The 19,764-nt window shown below is 43.8% G+C and overlaps 1 protein-coding gene across 7 annotated transcripts in view; it reads right to left on the bottom strand.

The window, feature by feature from the left end:
- The window catches only part of Srrm1 (serine and arginine repetitive matrix 1), a 32,378-nt gene extending 13,809 nt beyond the window's left edge, over positions 1–18,569 (bottom strand). For 5 of the 7 annotated variants that reach the window (XM_087907026.1, XM_087907030.1, XM_087907028.1 and 2 more), the window contains exons 1-9: positions 18,428–18,568; positions 13,160–13,249; positions 12,819–12,941; positions 10,597–10,767; positions 10,050–10,165; positions 8,494–8,697; positions 6,668–6,856; positions 6,312–6,431; positions 3,146–3,420 (exon numbers count right to left, since the gene is read on the bottom strand). In XM_087907026.1, the coding sequence (XP_087763152.1) occupies positions 3,146–3,420; positions 6,312–6,431; positions 6,668–6,856; positions 8,494–8,697; positions 10,050–10,165; positions 10,597–10,767; positions 12,819–12,941; positions 13,160–13,249; positions 18,428–18,448 (1,309 nt within the window). In that variant the 5' untranslated portion in view covers positions 18,449–18,568. Of the gene's footprint in view, positions 1–3,145; positions 3,421–6,311; positions 6,432–6,667; positions 6,857–8,493; positions 8,698–10,049; positions 10,166–10,596; positions 10,768–12,403; positions 12,534–12,818; positions 12,942–13,159; positions 13,250–18,427 lie in introns of those variants that run through there. The other 2 variants (XM_087907029.1, XM_048443188.3) reach the window with 2 other exon arrangements.
- Between the last annotated feature and the right edge of the window lie 1,195 nt (positions 18,570–19,764).

Here is a 19,764-nt window from a genome sequence, read left to right as displayed (position 1 = left end):
GTTTTCAACACCCGTATGAGGAGCTCACAGCTACCTGTAACTCCAGGTTCAGCTAGAACGCCTACTCTGGCCTATGAATACCTGCTTACTGTGCATACATAATTTAAAAAATTTCCAACACAGAGGAAGCTTGAGACAGAACTGCTAGCCTAGATTACGTAATATACTACTATTCCCAAGCCTTTAAAAGACAAACTAAACAAACAAACAAACAAAAAAGGAAACCGCCTACATGTCAAATTTACTTTCTCAAAGTATCAAATTTTAAAACTATCTGGAAGGTGGCTTGCTTGGCTGTAAGAAGGCATTTTTTTAAAGAAACATAACTAAAATTAACATTGCTTTTATATTTCTTGAGATAAAGTCTCACTACTGTCCAACTTCAGCATAGCAATGTGATGTCAGAATTAAAGAAGTGTACTATCATCAGGTAGTGGTAACACATGGCTTTGACCTCAGCACTCCACAGGCAGAGGTTGGTTGGGGGAACCTTGAGTTCAAGGCTAATCTGAATTCCGATCAGGACAGGGAGGAATACACAAACCCCGTCTGGTGGGTGAGGGTGTGCGCACCATCACATCTAGCCAACATTACATACTTTGTTAAACAGAGGGAATAACACACAGGAGGGTTCATCCTGGCTTAACGTCTCATTAATGGCTTAACTAAAATACCCTTTAATAATAGTGTTTGTAGCATACACTTTATCTTACTCCTGAGTTAAATCACTCTGCCAGACAGTAGTGATGCATGCCTTTAATCCCAGTACTCAGGAGGCAGAGGCAGGCGGATCTCTGTAAGTTTGAAGCCAGCCTGGTCCACAGAGTGAGTTCCAGGGCAACCAGGGCTGTTACACAGAGAAACCATGTCTTGAAAAAAAGAAAATAAAACAAAACAAAAAAGGAATTCAGGGAGCAAATCATTCTAGCATGAAATAAGAAATCCAAGAGAACAGCTCTAAAACCAGAATTTTGAAGCAATTCAAAAGTCCTATTAATTATTAATCTTAGAGTGCCCAAAGATAACCTGCAAAGTTAAATTACTGTAAGCAGAAATTGTAAAACACATCAAGTGTCCACAGAGCACAATAGTTTGGCTGATTCAAAAGGTACAGGCCGTGCCAGGACATTTGACTGAAGTACAAGTTCATGCAGCACTGGATTGTAACCGATTCAAAGTCTCTCCAAACACCCTTGATGGGACTGTTAACTGCACTCCAAATGATTTACTGTCAAATCGTCCACTTTTCTTTCCTTCCTCTCATCTCAGCCTATTATCAACAGCAGCCCACCAGACCCCACAAACATCTGATAATGAAGCACAAACAAGAATTTTACCATATTACAGTAGTGCCACGGTTCCAAGTGTCCAGAAACCCCCAAAGCAGGCATTTCTGAAATCACACCAGGTAGAGACGCCAAAGAACTTCATTCTGCCCTTCACCCTACTCCCTAATCAACACAAAGGCATTTGGAGTTTGACAGTTCTCACTCTAACTCGGAATGAACTTTTAATCGTTTACTAAGTAGTTAGCCTTGACCAAGTCACCTCGCTGAAGAGCCCGATACTTCAGGGTCTCTCCTAGCTCTCACATTTCATCACAAGGGTGATCCCACACAGCGCACATCAATTCTGAGCTTTAGTGGACATGAAGGAGACTAAGCTCCCCACAGAACACAACTCGTCTGTTCCCCACAAGCCATCTCAAGTGCCCATTCCACACAGATGAGGCATGCATCAAGACAGGAGACCAGCACTGTAGACTCGTAAAAAGTGACTAATGAATCCCAACAACTGCCCTATTCTAATAGAACCCCTTCTGGTCAGGTATTTTAAAATAACTCTTCTATAATCTAAATAGAAAAAAACATGTACTTTTCTAAAATAATAGTGGGAACACTTAAGAGTGTCTTCCTCCTAGAGAGCTTTCCTGCTCTAAACAAAAGAAATATTTTCAATGTAAAGCTCACAGGAAAAGACAAGAAGACTAGAGCATTAAGTATCAGATTAGGACAAGGTGAGAGGAACTTCAGAAAGGCTGAAATGTTCTCATTTTATATAAAAAGTAATACAGTCGGGTGATGTTGGCACACATCTTTAATTCCAGCACTCGGGAGGCAGAGGCAGGTGGATCTCTGAGAGTTTGAGACCAGCCTAGTCTACAAGAGCTAGTTCCAGGACAGGCTCCAAAGCCAGAGAGAAACCCTGCCTCGAAAAACCACACACACAAAAGAAAGTAATACAGTGCATGTTATAAAAAGAAAAATAGCTGTCTTAAATACATCTTATTTGTCACTGGATGAACTTGACATTAAAGTCAATAAAGAATTTGCACATTATTTTTATGGCTTGCCATCACCAGCAGATCCTCTTTCCACTGATCCTTCTCATCCTAACAGGTTTAAAAAAATAGCTAGGTTGGTGCGCCAGTGTTCTTCCAGCACTCGGGCAGCCAATGGGCTTTCCCAATCCTCCCACCTACTCCATTCACCTTTCAGGCTGCCTGTGTTACTCCAGTTCTAGCAAAGGCACCATTCAAATGGATCCTATCCTCCTTTTTCTCCATGTGTATTTTAGTGCCAAAGTCCCTGCAAGCCACAACCTGCTGCGGCTTTAGCACTAACAAACATTCTCTTGGCTGGCACAAACACAAGCCATCAATTTCTTAGAAACCAATCTACTGAACAGAGTGAGGGCAGCACCCAAGAACCCCGCCTAGACCTTAAATCAATCAATCTATCTTCCCTTGGCCAAGGGCATAAACATGACCAAAAAGAATAACAGAACACAAAATTCTCAAGGAAGGTACCAGACAAAAAGTCTTAAGAAGGGGTGTGGGGAGGGTGGGATAGTTTACTGGTCTCAGAGTAATAAAATGAATCCTTACAGGAAGAACAAGTTCCAAATTGTTACCCCAACTCAAACAGTCCCAACTTAGTGATCTGTGGCGCCACTGCCCACACAGAGGGCACTGGAAAAACAACCTACCTTTCCCTATCACCACCTCTCAGCAAAGCCCTGAGAACAGAAGGGCAAGCAAGTCATTGACGGTGTCATACAGAAAGTAACGCCTAGCAGCTTCTGCAGATGGGCACAACTGGGTTCACCCTGATGTCAAAGAGAACAAAATGATTTGTGTCTTTACCTTTACCCGAAGTTCTTCCTGGAGACACAGAAACACGACTTTTTCTTGTGCGGTTCGACTGCTGGGGGGTTGGAGAATGGCGAGTTTTGGGTGGTGGAGTTGCTGGAGACGATGGCCTGTGCCTTCGCCTTGGAGGACTTGCTGAAGGAGATAGCCTACGAGTTTTTCGAGGGGGGCTAGATGTCCTCTTGGGAGGCTTCTTTGGTGGTGACCGGGAACGAGATGAAGAGGACGAAGAACTACTTCCAGACAATGATGCGGAAGAACGCCTCCTTCTGCGGAAGAAAGCACTCGCTTTACCCCTGCATCCCTATGGAGAATCACTTTACAGTATGTACAATGTACACAGAAATACAGCTAGCTTATCCAACTTTTGAGTTTATGTAGCTAAGTACACAAATTACTTCAATAAGATTGGAAATAAAATCATCACCTAGGACAGGAAACAGCTGTTTCTGAGAGTACACACACACTCATTGTGGCTGTGTCTGAACTGAGTGCTATATAATTCAGTAGCGAAGCAGCCTCTTCCTGAAGAGTGATGATGGAGCTATGAGTTTGTATAGCTTTGAGGGTGAGAGAGCACTGCTCATTCAGAGTGATGTCAAGCAACTTTTAAGCTGCACTAAAAATATGTGCAAGGTTTGAAATTCATTTAGCTACATAAACTTAGAAGTAGGGACCTTTTGAATTCTGCGGCAAAATCTGTGAGTAAGTTCTGTTGCAATTACGTGTACCTGCAGAATTCACCTTTGGCAGAAGAATTCCTGAGAACCTGAAAAAAAGAAACCCTACCTTAAGTGTGAGATTAAAAACTGGCTGAAAGGGAATCTTACACAATCTGCAAAACACTGTGACTGCTAAATTGTTTAGTGCATACTAATGAGAGAGGCTGTTTGCAAAGCTCCAATGTAAGAAATTGTAGTTTCCTCAGTGGTGTACTAAGGAGCACTGGCATTACTTCTTTCCAAAACAGAATGATCAATGTGAAGTGTGATGCCTGGAGTTCCACCATGTACATGACTGTCGTAGCCACCAGCTACAGCACCAATTCTACACGCTTAAAAAGCATTACCTTGGCTAGGCGGTGGTGGCACACGCCTTTAACCCCAACACTCGGGAGGCAGAGGCAGGTGGATCTCTATGAGTTCGAGGCTAGCCTGGTCTACAACAGCTAGTTCCAGGACAGGCTCCAAAGCTACCGAGAAACCCTGTTTCAAAAACAACAACAACAACAAAGCAGTACCTTGACAACACTCCCCAAAGATGGTATTTGCTGTTATTAAAGTCTGAGTCTAAAAGTCCTACCTGTACAGATAGAATTTGGAGAAGCTTATTTGATGTTTCCCCATTTTCTAGCTGCTGTGGTTTTTGGTAAAGAATATTAATTCAACAGTGTTTCTAAGGCTGGGGGTGTACTTCAGAGTTGGCACACACACTCAGTCTGAGTGAGGCCCTGGTTCAACCAGCATCAACAAGGAAAAACAGACAACAAAGTTCTGTCCACAGCAGACTCGAAAAGAAAGCCCAGTCAACAAATCGACAAGACAGAAAATCCTGTTCCTGCATACCAGGTCTCATTTTACGTAAAGTTAGACACAATCTATTGCTATAATATATCTAAGATAAAAACATTTTATCTTATGCCTGTTTTAGAATGGTTAAGCATATTAAACATTTTAGCAATGTTTAAAATGAGTTAATACTATTGGCTGAATTAGATGACTGTCTAATTGCCACAAATGTAGCCACTGTAAGCTATTAGTAATGGCTCAATGTATCAAGCTTTCTTATTGGAGTATCTTTGGACTGTCAGCCCGCCAATTATGACCTGAGACTTACTAACTATGAAAGCATGGCCTTGACTTAGGCCTTTCCCCAACTAGCTCTTATAACTTAATTAACCCGTATTTTCTTAAATCTACATTCTGCCATGCAGCTGTTACCGCTTCTTAGTGAGGCACAACTGACTTGCTGCAAGTCAGAAATCCTGTCACCTAGGTTCCTCCTCCTCTATTGTTCTTTCTCCCCGGAAATCCCACCTATCTCTCCGGCCTAGCGATTGGTCACTTATCTCTTCATTAAACCAATCAGAAGGCACATCAGACAGAGACACATCTTTACAGTGTAAACAAAAAAGGAATGGAATTATAGGGAACTTTCCTCTGTCTGAGCTGTTACAAAGGCTTCATTACAAAGCATGGAAGAAATGACTTAGCAGTTAAAGCTTTAGCGGCTCTCCAGAGGACACAAGTTCGGTTCCCAGCACCATCAGGTGGCGCACAACTGCCTGTAACTTCAGCTCCAAGATTTGGAGACCTCTGCAGGTAGTTTCAATCTCTCTCTCTCTCTCTCTCTCTCTCTCTGAGACACACCCCCCCTACACATACGCAAAATAAATCTTTTTATAAAAAGAGTAACATATTAAAGGTACTTTGCAAGCCAGGTGACACAAGCTTAATCCCCTAGAACCAAACAAAGGAAGGATAATGGAATCCAGTTGTGCACGGACCTCCAGGAACAAGCTATTGTGTGTGTGTATGCACACACAAAGTAAGTTCTTAAAATGTAAGGTAAAATAGCAAATGGGTTCTTTAAAAAACAGGTAAAATAATCTGATTCATTATTCAACCAGTTTTCTTTCAAAAGTTATAGTAAGTTACAAGTAGATGGGAGGAAGGCAGCTCAGGGAAGGATGGTTTAGGGGTGAAGAGCACCCATTCCCCTTGCAAAGGAGACAGATGATCAGAACTTTCTGTAACTTCAGTTTCAGGGGGTCCAACACCCTCTTTTGTTCTCTGGGGTTACTGCACACAGGTGCATGAAATGCAGACAAAACGCTTGTACACATAATATACATAATACACACTTGTAAGTTTTTAAAAGTCAAACAGAAAAGCAGGGTGTTTGTTTTGGTGTTGGGTGTGTGTGTGTACATGTATGTACATGCACTGGACCTACAAACCAGTGACTTGAGTCTTTTCCAACAGATGTTTCTCACAGCTCAAGCACCACCACACTTGAAGAGCATCATGCTGTTCACAAGACATTCCCTGCTATAATTTATGAGCTCTGTCTTCCAGCGAACAAAAAGCAAAAAAGGATTCTGAAATTATACCAAAGATCACCCTGAAGTGTCAGGCACCTGCCACTAAGAGAGTCTCACCGTCTCCCTGGAGACCTACTCCTCCTGTGCCTTGGTGGAGGAGGCATCCGTCTTGGCGGAGTTCTTCTTCGAGGAGATGGTCGCCTTCTTGGGCTTGGCCGCCTTCTAGGAGAGTACGATCTGCCAAAACAAACAGAATTAGGCCCCAAATAAGCTAAGAACAAGGAATTTCACGGTGTAATTTCCAGTGCCATAACTTATGCTTATGTACATTCTGAAAGTGCCCAGAAAAGTGGACTTCACATAAGCGCAGAGTGACCTTCACTCTGAACAGATGGTGACACTGTTTACAACTCCACCTCCAGCATCAGCACTCACAGCCTGAACCGTGTACTCGTCCCAAGGCCACAACACACCTGGATCGGGATCGATGTCGTCGTCTTGGTCTAGTATGAGAAGGTGATCGAGAACGGGTCCGAGACCGTGACTTGGAACGTGATCGAGATCTTGGTCGGGTCTTTTCCTTTTCCTTTTTGGAATTTTTTTCTGGAGAAGGTTCTTTGGGCTCTGGTACAGGCTCAGGTTTGGGAGCTTTCAGGATGTCACTGTGAAAACAACATTGCTTTGTTTTTTCCTCTACTCTTCTTAGAATCCTAAGCCAACACAACTACATATACTGACCTGGCTCTCTTTTAAGGGTTTTCAAGGGCTAGCAAAATGGCTGCCTTTGGTAAAGAATTTCTGGTGCAAGTTTGACAACCTCAGTTAAATTCCCTGGAAGCCCACATTAAAATCAAGGAGTGGGCCAACTCCACAAAGCTGTACTCTCAACAATGTGACCTGTTGCCCAATGCAAATAAATTAAAAAGCAATAAATTAACAGATATAGATCCATCTTATTCAAAAAAAACTTTTCAGGGGCTGGAGAAATGTCTCAATGGCTAAGTGGCTAAGAGCATTGGCTGCTTTTCCAGAGGTCCTGAGTTCAATTCCCAGCAACCACATGGTGGCTCACAACCATCTGTAGTGAGATATGGCGCCCTCTTCTGGCATGCGGGCATATATGGAGGCAGAAAGTTGTACACATAATAAATAAATCTTAAAAACAAACAAACAACAACAAAAAAAAACTTTTCAGTATCTGCAAAGACCCTGGCTTCAAAAGACAGGCACACACCAGAATTCATTGAGCATCTAAGAATTTATATGCCCGCTTCACATGCAAGCAAGGACTGTGCCACTATCCAACTGCTGGAGTCCACAAAGCCTGACCCCTAGGAGCCATTGGAACCATGAGGGGACAGAAGCTAATGGACACAAAGTCCAGTCAGGACAGCATCCCCTTACCTACTCAACCATCGTGTGTGCAATCTGTGGACAGCACCCGTCACAGGTCCACAGCTGCAGGGGCTGCAGTGTCATGTACTGCATACTGCATGCCATGGTCAAGCTTAAGGCAGCCAGAGAGCACAAGACGTTCCATTAGAGAGGGAGGGAGTGGCTTTTATTCGGTATAATTTGTACTTCAGTTAGCAGAGGTACGGGGATAAAAACTGAAATGTAGGTCAATGACAACGCATGTGCAAAGCTCTGGGTTGTATTCCCCACTACAAAAAGAGGACAAAAACCAACAGGAACTTGTCCACACTATATTGTGGCAAGAGGGTAGGAAGATTACGCTACAATACATAAAAATTTTATGGCCAGGCGGTGGTGGCGCACGCCTTTAATCCCAGCAGAGGCAGGTGGATCTCTGTGAGTTTGAGGCCAGCCTGTCTACAAGAGCTAGTTCCGGGACAGGCTCCAAAGCTACAGAGAAACCCTGTCTCGAAAAACAAAAAACAAACAAACAAAAAATACATAAAAATTTCTAAGGAATACAACAGATAGGGCTGGAGAGGTGGTTCATCAGTTAAGAGCACTGACTGTTCTTCCAAAGGACCTGGGATCAATTCCCAGCACCCATATGGCAACTCACAGCTGTCTGTGACTCCAGTTTCAGGGGACCTGACACCCATGGCAAAACACCAAAACACATTAAAACAAAACAACAAAACAATGCAAGTGGTTAGTTCACCTCTAAAGCATTTTCTTCTTTATATATAATTTCAACTTTGTAATAAGATAAAAAACCTTAGAAAATATCTAAAAGGAAAACAATCATTTTAAATTAGCAATATCTATTTGTAGGAGGTGTGAACAGCCTACAGTGTGATTATGTAACACAATGTCAGGAACATGCCTTGTAGACGTGGCCTCCTGTACGGAAGAGTCTTTCGTTCTCACTGATGGTTCTGGGAGCTCTGGAGATTTCTCCTTCTTTTCTGGGGCAGGGGAAGGGCTCCGGCTCTTGGTTCTGTGACGGGGAGATCGAGAGTGACTGCGCTTTCTCTCTCTCCTGACAGGGGAAGATCGTCTTCTAGGGGAAGGAGATCTGGATTTGCGTCTAGGATGAAAGCAAGTTTTTCAGATTTTTGAATAATGCGGTGTGGTGCAGACAAAGGAAAAAATCGAGGATTAATCTTTTAAGTTACCCACTGTTGTCTGTATCTGAGAAGTTTCACATGAAACAAGATTTCCATTTCATCTACTTGAGAGGGAAAAGGCCAGAGAGAACTAGAAGGACAAGCAGACAGAGGTAACAGCCTCGAGTACCAGTTAGAGGAGGAGGCACCGACTTGGGTAGGTGTTGGTTCTCAACTATTCCCAGTGGTCTTTCAGTACCAGTTAGAGGAGGAGGCACCGACTTGGGTAGGTGTTGGTTCTCAACTATTCCCAGTGGTCTTTCAAAGACCAACGCCTCAGATGAAGATGCTTAAAGCCACCATTTCCTTAGCAAACATCAACCCTACCAAAATACAGAGCTGAGGTTCAGGCAAGCTCCTATCAGAGCCGATCAGGCAGAGCCTCAAGATGCGGAAAATGGCTGGCAAAATGTAGGCACAGGAAAAGAGAAATGCCAAATTCTCAAAAGATGCTTTTTTTTTTAATGGGGGGGAGGAGGTTTCTTCCTTTGTAACTGTAGTGTGCCTAATTGAAAAGTGTTATCATCCCTAACAGCAGATGTGGTCCACCGCTGGCTCACATTCAGCTTTAGAAGCAATCACTGCCTCTACAGTAGGTTTTAGAATTCAGCACAAACTAAAGAAAAAAAAAATCACCTTTTTTCTTTACAAATTCCCACAAATTAAAATAAAAATCCTAAAAATGAAAAGCCTAATGGAATTCTCACCTTTCACCACAAATATAGTAGAAGCTGAACCGTGGGTTTAAAAATATGAACCTAACAATTGTCTCATTGGAAGAAAGAAGAAAACAAATAAATGGTCTGAGGTTTGGGTTCAGTACAACCATCTGAGAAAAGCAGAACAAGGAATTAGGTAAGTATATGAATGGCTAACGAGCAGAATTTTAATAAAAGGGAAATGAAAAGAGTCAGAATGTAGTAACAACAACAACAAAAAAACCCCAAATGCTTTACTTAAGCAAAGCAATATGAAATTTAAATTTCTACTTAGTAAGTAATTCACTTAAATTAGAGGTGATCATTTCAGTCAAATGATCTGTCTCAAACAAAGAGAGTATCACAGTGTTATCTTGGCTGGCCTAGAAGCTACACACCCCACCTCCACTGCTTCAACCTCCTGGGTAGCTTTATAAAAACGTGCTAAAATGCCTAGCAACATAAAAGATTCTGTTAGTCCAGAGGCGAACAATAGCTCCTCCAATAACGCCCCCCAATACTCTAGCTGAGGAACTTCTGCCAGCATTCCCTAGTGTGCACCTGCTATGTCCTACCTTCTCGGGCTCCGAGACCGCTCCCTTTTTTCTCTGCTGCTTTCTTTTTCTTCCTTATCCCTCTTATCTTTATCTTCATCTTGTTTTTTTAGAGAAGCCAATTTTTCTTGTTCAATCTGTGAATACACAGGTGAAAGATGAGAACACGCAATCCAAACACTATGCTGATAAACTCTAGGGCTGTATCACCCCACCAGTCCTGGGTGTTCAGATGTGCTCATGTGTTCCCAACTTTACTCTCACAACATTTTTCACCTATCCGACTCTCGTGACTTTACAATTACTGTCTATGTGAGAACGTTCTTAAGCTAGAATTTCTTTTAAAGTTAAATGCACTTGTATTTTAATAATCAAAAAAATAAAGCATCTACCCAATTGCCGGCCTCCTGAAAAATGGCACTCTAAGTTTCAAAGGAGTGGTAAACCACAACTCACTGTACAAACATATCACAGCACACCATAGCCAGATCACAGAAGCTAAAATAGGCCAAAGGCAAACCGTCAGTCCGTACACCACTTCTGTCATCAATATGAAAAGGACTATTACTTGTCTCTGTTTTATTTCTTCCTTCTTCAATTCTAGGAAAGCAGAGGGGATCCCAGCGATGTTCTCTTGTGCACTCAACAGCAGGGGCCACAGTTCTCCCATGAATTCTCGAGCATTTTTCCCATTCAAAAATCCAGTCAGGTTGATTTGCATCATCTTGGAATCTGGATTCTGCAAAAAGACATGACAAGAAGAAAAACAGTTTACTTCGAAACCAACCAACCAACCTAAAACTCATTTAAATTAGTATTTAAGTCTACCATAAGGGGCTTAGGTACATATATGCTCTGCTATTTTAAGTTTTCCCTAGTTGCTTCTTGGTAATGTACTCTCTAGATTATCAATCTCCCTCCCTGAACCAAAAGCATCAGAGCAGCCTTTGTGGATTCCTAAGTATTTAGACTGTATGGCTGTTAGTGGGCCTTATATACTTATCAACTTTAAAAACAATCATGGAACATCTATAAATTCTTGCACTTACTAACAAGTATTTGCTTGGCTGGAAAACTTCCCCCAACAAGAAATTGAAAATGTACATAACACCTCTCTTTACATTACAGGTAACTTTCTATAAAGGGTCTACTATCTAGTGCTCAGTTAAAAGAACAAGTAATGCATGCACTCTGTAACCTCTGAAGACTAAGCTAGAAGCCTGACTACTGCACATGATAACCTATTACTAACAATGCCACAGATGCTCAACTGTCCACAAAACTAAGAGTCAAGACTTCTAAAAAGTAATTGGGTTTTTAAACACTAGATCTGTTGGTCAAGCAACAAGGTCCATATAACAAGCACAGCTCAATAGCACAAAGCAAGTACAGATTCCAGGTGTCTTCAGTTTCTTCTTGGAACCTTGGGGGTTTGGAATCGCCAAGTCCCCTGTAGAGAAAGATGTTCCCTTGGCTTGCTTCCGACTCCCTACTGCAACTCAACCACCTTGAGTTTAATGTTATATCATTTATCTAAATTGCAAAAGACGAACAAGCAATAATGAGTACACAACCACAAAAAAAGAAAAAATTGTTTAAAAAGTTCTAAACTTTAATCTCATGCTCACTACAAGGGGAAATACTACCAGATATTTAGGTTTTAAAAGTACACTAAAATTCAAATCAGTAAAGCATTTCTCCAATAAAATCTACCACTAAACATCATTTAAAACACATTTTCCCATGTTTCTGGTCTCAAAGTAAAATAAATATAATTTATAAATATAAAGTCCGTTCTTAAAATTAAGTCTTTAAAACATTCAAAGCAAAATAATTACCATATTGTTTTTAAAAAAATGAAATACCTTATCAGTTGGAATGATAACTGTTCTGTCAAAATTCAAGCATGAACTCTTTGGGAAAGGAGTAATGGAAAAGTAAATGCACATTGGTATATTCACCAAAAGGTTATATGGTACATCTTTCCTGTCCTTTGGGACGCCATGGCAAAATAGTACACTATGTAACAAATGTTTTTAAACACCAGTTGTATTATCTTGTATTATTTCATATTGGATGACAGGAACAATTATGTTAACTGGCTTTCACAGGACTGTCAATTCATCAGCCTGAAGTTTAACTAGAATGTAAACAGAATCCTGTGCCTAAATTCTAACTGGTAACCAGCTGACTTGCAACTAGAGCTAAAGACTTTAGCTTTTTAAAAAACAACATCCAATCAAATCAGAATTGCCCCTCATGCTTCAAATAAATGTCCATCTCAAAAGCTACGTTAAAGAGCAGTACACAGCTTTACCAATTGCTCTTGTGTTTTTGTTGTTGTTGTTGATGTTCGGCCACTTTACACAACTCACCTCCAAACACACACTGCGTCATCAAGGGAGTTGGGTCAGAGCGACATTGGGACACTCACTCTGCTGTGACCTAATAAGGTGATGGTGCTATACTTCAGACGCAAGGAATAACTTCCATTTTGGTTCAGGCCTTTTAAATCATAAATCACATTATCATTAGAAAATTGCTGTCAAAGTAACTTAACATGTAACAGCAAAATTACAAACAGTAAGTTTGATTTTCACCTGTGTAGCTTTCAAAACTATGCACCTTCACTAAACTTCAGCCTTAACAGTTGTTTACAAAGTGAATTCTTTCCACAACAAACATTGTAAAAATAGCCCTTCTATATTTGTATTCCATAGAAACTGAGTTTTGATAGATTCACAAATTATGCCACATATTCAGAAATAAGAGCCATCTGTGTATTAGTACCTTCACTTCCAGCTGGTTGAATATAAACTCAATCACAACATCATCTTCAAATCCAAGGATTTCAGTTACTCTTTTTGTTATCCAAGGCTTTATAACCTCCAAATTTACTTTGCTCATGTCCACCTGGTGAAACATGCAAACTGTTAAGTACAAGTTCACTGCTCATACTTTATCTAAATATGTTTTTAGCTTATGCACATTTACAAAATTATCTACCATGCTCATTCTTTGGTTGCACTGTGCAACCAACAACTTTTATTTATTTTTACACAAGTCACAGTTCAGCTCCCAAACCCTCAAATTCAGCAATTGTAAAAAGGCAACAGTCCCACCCAGAATACCTTTTTTTCTAGGCATTCTGCAAATTTCAGTTGCTTGAGGAGTTTCTTCTGCTTGTTGCTGAACCGATTATCCTGCTCTGCACTTGTTCCCTGAAGGAAGCAAACACATGTCCAAGGAATACAAGATTAAATTTTCCATTTCTTTTTCAATTAAAAATAGTGCCCACATGTGGAGGTCAAAGGACAAATCTGGAGAGGAGGGTCTCTCCTTCCAACATGTGGATCCCAGAGATGGAATTCAGTTCATCAGGCTTGGCAGCAGACGCTTTTACCCACTGAGCCATCCTGACAGCCTTCTTCAAGAAAAATAAAATAGTTCGAGGTCAGCCTGATCTACAGAGAGTTCTAGGACAGTAAGGGTGGTTACACAGAGAAACCCTATCTCACCCCCCACACACACACCAAAAAATAAAATAAATAAATAAATCTTAGTTTTTTCATTAGTCCAGGCCAGCCCTTAAACAACAATTCTCCTGTCTCAGTTTCCCAAGTGGGAGCTTGAATCATCACACTAGCGATTTCAAAGATTAACAAAGCAAAAACCCAAAATTTTTTTTAAAGTTTCCACTTATTTAGTTGTGTCTGTACACCCTTTCCAGCCCCCACATACAAGGATCTCACAATGCAGCAGTGGCTGTCTTGGAACTCACTATATAGACCAGGATGGCCTTCAACTCAAGAGACCCACGAGAGCTTGGAGGACTGCTGGGATAGAAGGCACATGTCACTTCCGTGGCCTAATAATCCCTTCACTTTTAGGGCATCGGCCTACTTCCTACTGTGCTTACACCGTTCTTGTAAGAACTTTGCTCATTTTACCACATTACAATGCTCTTCTAGTTTTCGGGGATTTTTGATTTTGTTTTTGTGACAGGGTTTCTCTGTAGCTTTAAGTCTGTTCTGGAACTCACTCTGTCTGTAGACCAGGTTGGCCTCGAACTCAGAGTGGAACTTCAGAGATTAGGTTGTGTGTTCTCAGGACATATGGTGGACTGTTACCAGAGTTGACACACCACACTAAAGGTTTTTTACCTTCACAAAAACTTTCTGTATCTGAACTAAGGCTGGCCTGCAACTCACAGAGACCCTCCCGCCTCTGCCTCCCAAGAGCTGGGATTAAAGGCGTGCACCGCTGTCATTTCTAGGATTGTTTTTTTAATGTTTGCCTATGTCTTCTTGCCTACATTATGTCTGAACCATCTACCCAGACCCCAAAGTAAAATTCTTTAGTAGCAAATAAAGACTGTGACTTTTACAGTTACAATAACCGAGTGAGTAGAAACACTTTAACTAACATTAAGATATAAGCTGTACAACCTTCTCTAAATGTAGTTGACAAATAAAGCACCTATATTTCAATATTATAAATGTACATCCTTAACAAGACAAACATAACAGCAACATTCAGAGTAAGACTCCTGTCCACATTCATGTTGAGCTTGACATGTATGTTTCTGCAGATCTGTTTAAATGAGGACACTGAAATAGTTCAAGCTTCATCCTCCCCTCCCCCAAACAGGAGCTCTGCACGGGCGCACAAGAGCACCCTAAGACCACACTGTTTTAGCCTGTCACAGCTTTAAGAATGAGGACAGGCAGGAAGACTGTGGCAAGTTTGAGGCCAGCCTAGCATACCCACCAAGTTGCAGTCAACACAGCAAAATACTATCAAAAGAACAAAATTGAAGGATGGGGATATATACTCCAGTGACAGTATTTACCTAGCATGCAGGAAGTCTGGGTTTAATCCTAACACTACACAAACCAGGTAAGGTGGTGTCTGTTATCCTAGGACTAAGGATTTGGAAGGTCAGACATTCAAGGTCATCTATAGCTCCACAGCTCGAGAAAGATACAGGAAACCCAGAGAGTGTGTTTGATGGAGGTACAAGCCAAGGCCAAAAATGTGGGGCACAGTGGTGCACACCTATAATCCCAGCACTTAGGAGTTTAAGGAAGACCAGAAATTATTCTCAACTACTGAGTTCAGGCCACTCAATCTGCCTCAGAGAGGAGAGGAAAGAATGGGGTGGGGGGTGGGGACAAAGGGAGAATGAGAAAGAATATGAATTAATGAAATTGAAGCAAGGTGAGGTTGCATACTTCTGAAATCCTAAAACTTGAACCAAGAGCAGAGGATTGGGGTTCAAGCCAATCTTGTTACATAGCAAATCTGAGGGCAGCCTGAACTACAATGAAAGCCTGTCTGGAGAAAAACAAACACACACCATTGAGTCCACAAAAACTAACCCAGCAAAGAACTCATTAGAGCAGCAAGGCACCAGCAGTTTACTGTTTCTTTCGCCCTTCCTTCAGGCTCAATTAAATAAGGAAGTTACTGGTTCTATGATTTGAAATCTACGGACTGGCTGACTACATCACTTGGAAAGTGATCAAGAAAACTTTTGTCTGGGCTGAGAATATAGCAGAGTGGCAAGAGCATTTAGCTAACATATAGAATGTCCTAGGCACAGTCCCTAGTACTGCAACAAAGTTTTTGGCTGCGTATGGTGTCCCATGCCACCACTCGGGGCAGAGGAAGGAGGGTTTCTATGAGTTGTAGGCCAGCCTGGTCTACATGGTGTGTTCAGAACCAAAAAGTTTTGTTTGAGAAGGTAAAAAACCTGTAGTAGCATGTCAGCTCCACTTCTACTCCACCTATGTCCCGAGAACACACAACCTAATCTCCGAGGTGGTTTCAAGTGCAAAATTAGGGGCAAGGAATCAAAACCTAAAGCTGAAGCGTGGGCTGATAAGGTATGCTGATTTTTCTCACCTGATCTTTACATGGCAAATGTGTGCTAAAATGCCATACTATACCCCCAACTATGTGTAACTATTAGATGCCAGATAAAAGGTCAAACCTAAGTCGGGCGGTGGTGGCACACACCTTTGATCCCAAGACTCAGGTGACAGAGGCAGGTGGGTGTCTGTGCGTTGAAGGTCAGCCTGGTCTACAGAGCAAGTTTCAGGACAGCCAAAACTACACAGAGAAACCCTGCCCCCCCCCCAAAAAACCCCTATAAAGTCACCTGGAAAGTGACCCAGAAAGGCTGTAGCTGAATGGCACAACACTAGGCTAAGACATAGAAAGCCTTAAGCATGGTCTCTAGTACTGCAAAAACAAAGTTTTTTTTTTTTTTAAACGTTTTGGGCTGAGTGGTGGCCTACACCTTTAATCCCAAAGTTGACTGGGGAAGGAGGTGATCTATAGGAGTTCAAAGCCAGCCTGGTCTGCCTATCAAGATTCTGTCAATAACACAAACAGAAATTTCCCTTCATGACTGCTGTATGTATGGAAATGATTTACATCAAGTATCCGACACCAGAGCAGTTGTTCAGGAAATGCCAGGCACCATGTCTACCTTAAGTCAGATCCCAGTTGGCAGTGTACTAGATAACTGTTCTAAAATCTTAACGCTCCCATTTGGCCAGATGTGAGGCAAACACCTTAAATTCTAGCACTTGGGATGTCAAGGTGGGACTACTCTGGGTTCAAGTGAGAATTAGGTTTCAAAACTGTCCCTCCCCCAACAACCAGCACACTTCATTTAAGGAAAAGTAATGAGTATATTTTTAAAAAACTTTTCCAGATTCTGTACATTTTAAAGGAGAACTTCGTCTAAAATGGACTTTTCATATCACTTTGCATTCTTTATTTAATCTCCTTCCCACTAGAAATAACTGACAAGGCTGGGCAGTGTGGGGCACTCCTTTAATTCCAGCACTTGGAAGACTGCTGGCAGATCTGAGTTCAAGTCCAGTCTGTCCTAGCCTAGACTTCCAGGAGAGACAGACAGACAGACAGACAGACAGACAGAGAGAGAGAGAGAGAGAGAGAGAGAGAGAGAGAGAGAGAGAGAGAGAGAGAACTAACGGACAAGTGAAATAAGCCTTCAATTCCTTTAAGTATAACTTCTGTGCTCTAAGATATAATAAGTATTCACTGTAACACAAGCCCATTTGAAATTATCATCCTCCAAGTATGTAACTCTTTTAGTGTTTGTATGATCTAATAAACTGGCTAAGCGCTTTAAGTTAAATGCTTGGCATAGTATTGTGAATGCCTAGTTTGCAGTACCAAGAGACTTAGAGTGCTGAAGAGGGAACCCAGGGTCTCGCTCGGGTTAGGGAAGCCTTCGTGAACTACATACCCAGTCCGCAAGAGGCATTCTTATTAGCACTCCTCCCTCTAATTTTTCTTTTAAAAAGGTACGCAAACTGCAAATTACAAGCTCGATCCAGGGAATGCAAAATTAAGCCGAATCACAGTTAGCTGGGATTTAAACTTTTGGTTCTACTCTGAATTAAAAGAATTAGCAAACCCTAGAAGAAGGGATCGTTGCTACTCAACTTTTAATCCTACAAGTGTTCGTTCCCATCCATCTGGATCTCGACCTGTAGCTAATTTCCTTCAAGAGTGGATGGCTCCCACCTAATAAACCGCCTTAACGGGGGATCTGTGGCCCAACTCCAACAACGTAACGTCCCCTGCTTGGATCTAGGCTAGAGCCACCGGACCCCAAACACTGGCCGCTGGGCTGGGACAGGGTGCGGGCGAAGAGCGGGAAGCAGAATGGATTCACGCCGTCGTCTGCCTCCACCCTCGCGCACGTATTTGGCCCTAAAAAGCCTCCGATTCAAACGTTCCAACTACAAATTATCCAAGTTCCCCCTCCCGAGGAGCTATCAAATTGGGCGGGAGCGCTCACGAACTCTGACCCTGCGCCTCCGCAGAGGCTTCAGACCCGGAGGGTGGACGCTAAACGTGGGGACACACAACCTCTTAAAAAAAAAAAAAAAAAAGCGTCCCTCTCCTCCGAAGCTCTCTCGGGACGTACCCCCAAACCGTACTACCGGTGCCCCGCTGCCGCCTCAGGCTTCCCATCGGTCTCCCCTTAGGGACTTCCTCCTCGGGGCTCCGCTAGGCCCCAAGCCCCGGCGGCAGGCGCGGCGCCCGGCCTGCAGGCCCCGCCAGGCGGCCGGTGAGGTTCTGCTCTGGTCCCTTCCCGCCGCCATTTTCCGGCCACCGTCGCCGCCGCGTAGGGGGGGACGATCCCGGAGGAGGAGACTGCGCAGGGGCGCACCGGTCTCGGCCGCAGCGCCGAGGGCACAGCACGCCGGCCCCAAGCCTCCTCGGGGTCTCTAAAGCCCCCCTCCCCGGGCCCCCGTGTCCCGAGTTTGAGCCCCCTGTCGGGTCTTCCATTCAAGCCTCTTGCCTCCTCCCTCTCCCCCCACCCCCGTCCAGATCCCCGCGCTTCTACTTACGCGGAAGAATCCCGCGTCCATCTTGCTCCCTCGCTCAGAGATCGCTCCCTATCCCAGCGTGCACCGCGCCACCGCGACGGAGGGCGGGACCGGCCGAGGGGAGCCCAGCGCCGGGATGCTGCGCGCGCCTCTACGCGCCCCCCTCCGCGGGCCTGCGGCTGCGCCTGCTCAGTTTTCCGAGAGACCGACGCGCATGCGCAAACTCACCAGGCCCCTCCGTCTCTTTGCAAAGAGGGGAGGAGTCCGGCGGCCGCAACCAATGGACACAGGAGGGCGAGTCCTGGAGTCGCCCCACCCTACAAAACCTTTTGTGGCTCGTGATCAGCCTGGTTCGCGCGGCTGGAGTTGATCCTTCCTTCGACCCGTAGTGGGGGGGGGGGGGGAAGGCCTCGGTTCTGGGGTGGCTGGGGGACGCCGTGGAAGAGAAAGGTCGCTCGGCGGGGTAGGGGTGGGGAGTTGCTGGGGAGGCCCGATGTGCCAGTTAGGAGCTCGTTAACACCAGTGTTGTCGTTGTGCAATGTGAGGGTTGAGATCTGTGTCGGCTTTAGATTGCCGGCGGGATTGGCCCTGGAGTGTCAGCACGAATGAAATCCGCGTGCTAGCCGGATGTGCGTCGCCTCTGGCGTGTGCTTGAGGTGTCCATTGGATACGTTCCTGCACTTGAGCTGCGAAGTCACGCTAACGGGCCGGAAGTGGAAGCGGGGCAGGGCCTCCAGGGTGTCCCCCGAGCGCTTTCTCCCTTACTCAGAAAAGCCTTCTCAGCTACCTTGTACCAGTCCCTCTTTCACAGGCTCATCTGCTTTTTCTTGGGGGGAAAAAAAAAGCCTGGAAGTAGGTCTGTGCCCTAGGAGTATCGGGTGCCATTCGCGTGCAAACACCCACATGCCCCCAGGCACTTTTCCTTGGGCTTCAAGCTTCACAGGTTGACCTTTCCACTTGGGTGTCCATAGACCTAGCAAACCAGACTTGACTGGGCCTATCCCGGCCACCAAAACCAGCAAATCAAGCAAAAATGGGGGCGGTCAGGCTGGCTGCTCCGGAGCCTCCCCTGTCTCTGTAGATGGCAATAGCGTTCCTTTTGTTTAGGACCGACCTTGGTGTGGAGACCTCTTTCCTGCACATCCCCTTCTAAGCCATCAGAAAACTCACTCTGTTGGAAGCCCAAGATCCCTTTCTCTGACTTGAACTCCTGCATTAGCCCTGTAACAGATCCCTGTTCCTGACTTTTCCGCTCAGCAGCCGTTCTGAAGGATACGCCGCTGAAACACAGGCATTCTTATGCTGACGTCTCCAGCGGTTCCTCATAGTTTTTTCCCCTCCAAAAATCAAAGTCGTCC

This window comes from Myodes glareolus, chromosome 6 (genome assembly GCF_982192425.1).
Source record: "Myodes glareolus chromosome 6, mMyoGla1.1, whole genome shotgun sequence".
NCBI lineage: Eukaryota > Metazoa > Chordata > Mammalia > Rodentia > Cricetidae > Myodes > Myodes glareolus.
Note: the sequence above shows the minus strand (reverse complement) of the source record. Positions and strands in the feature narration are given on the sequence as shown.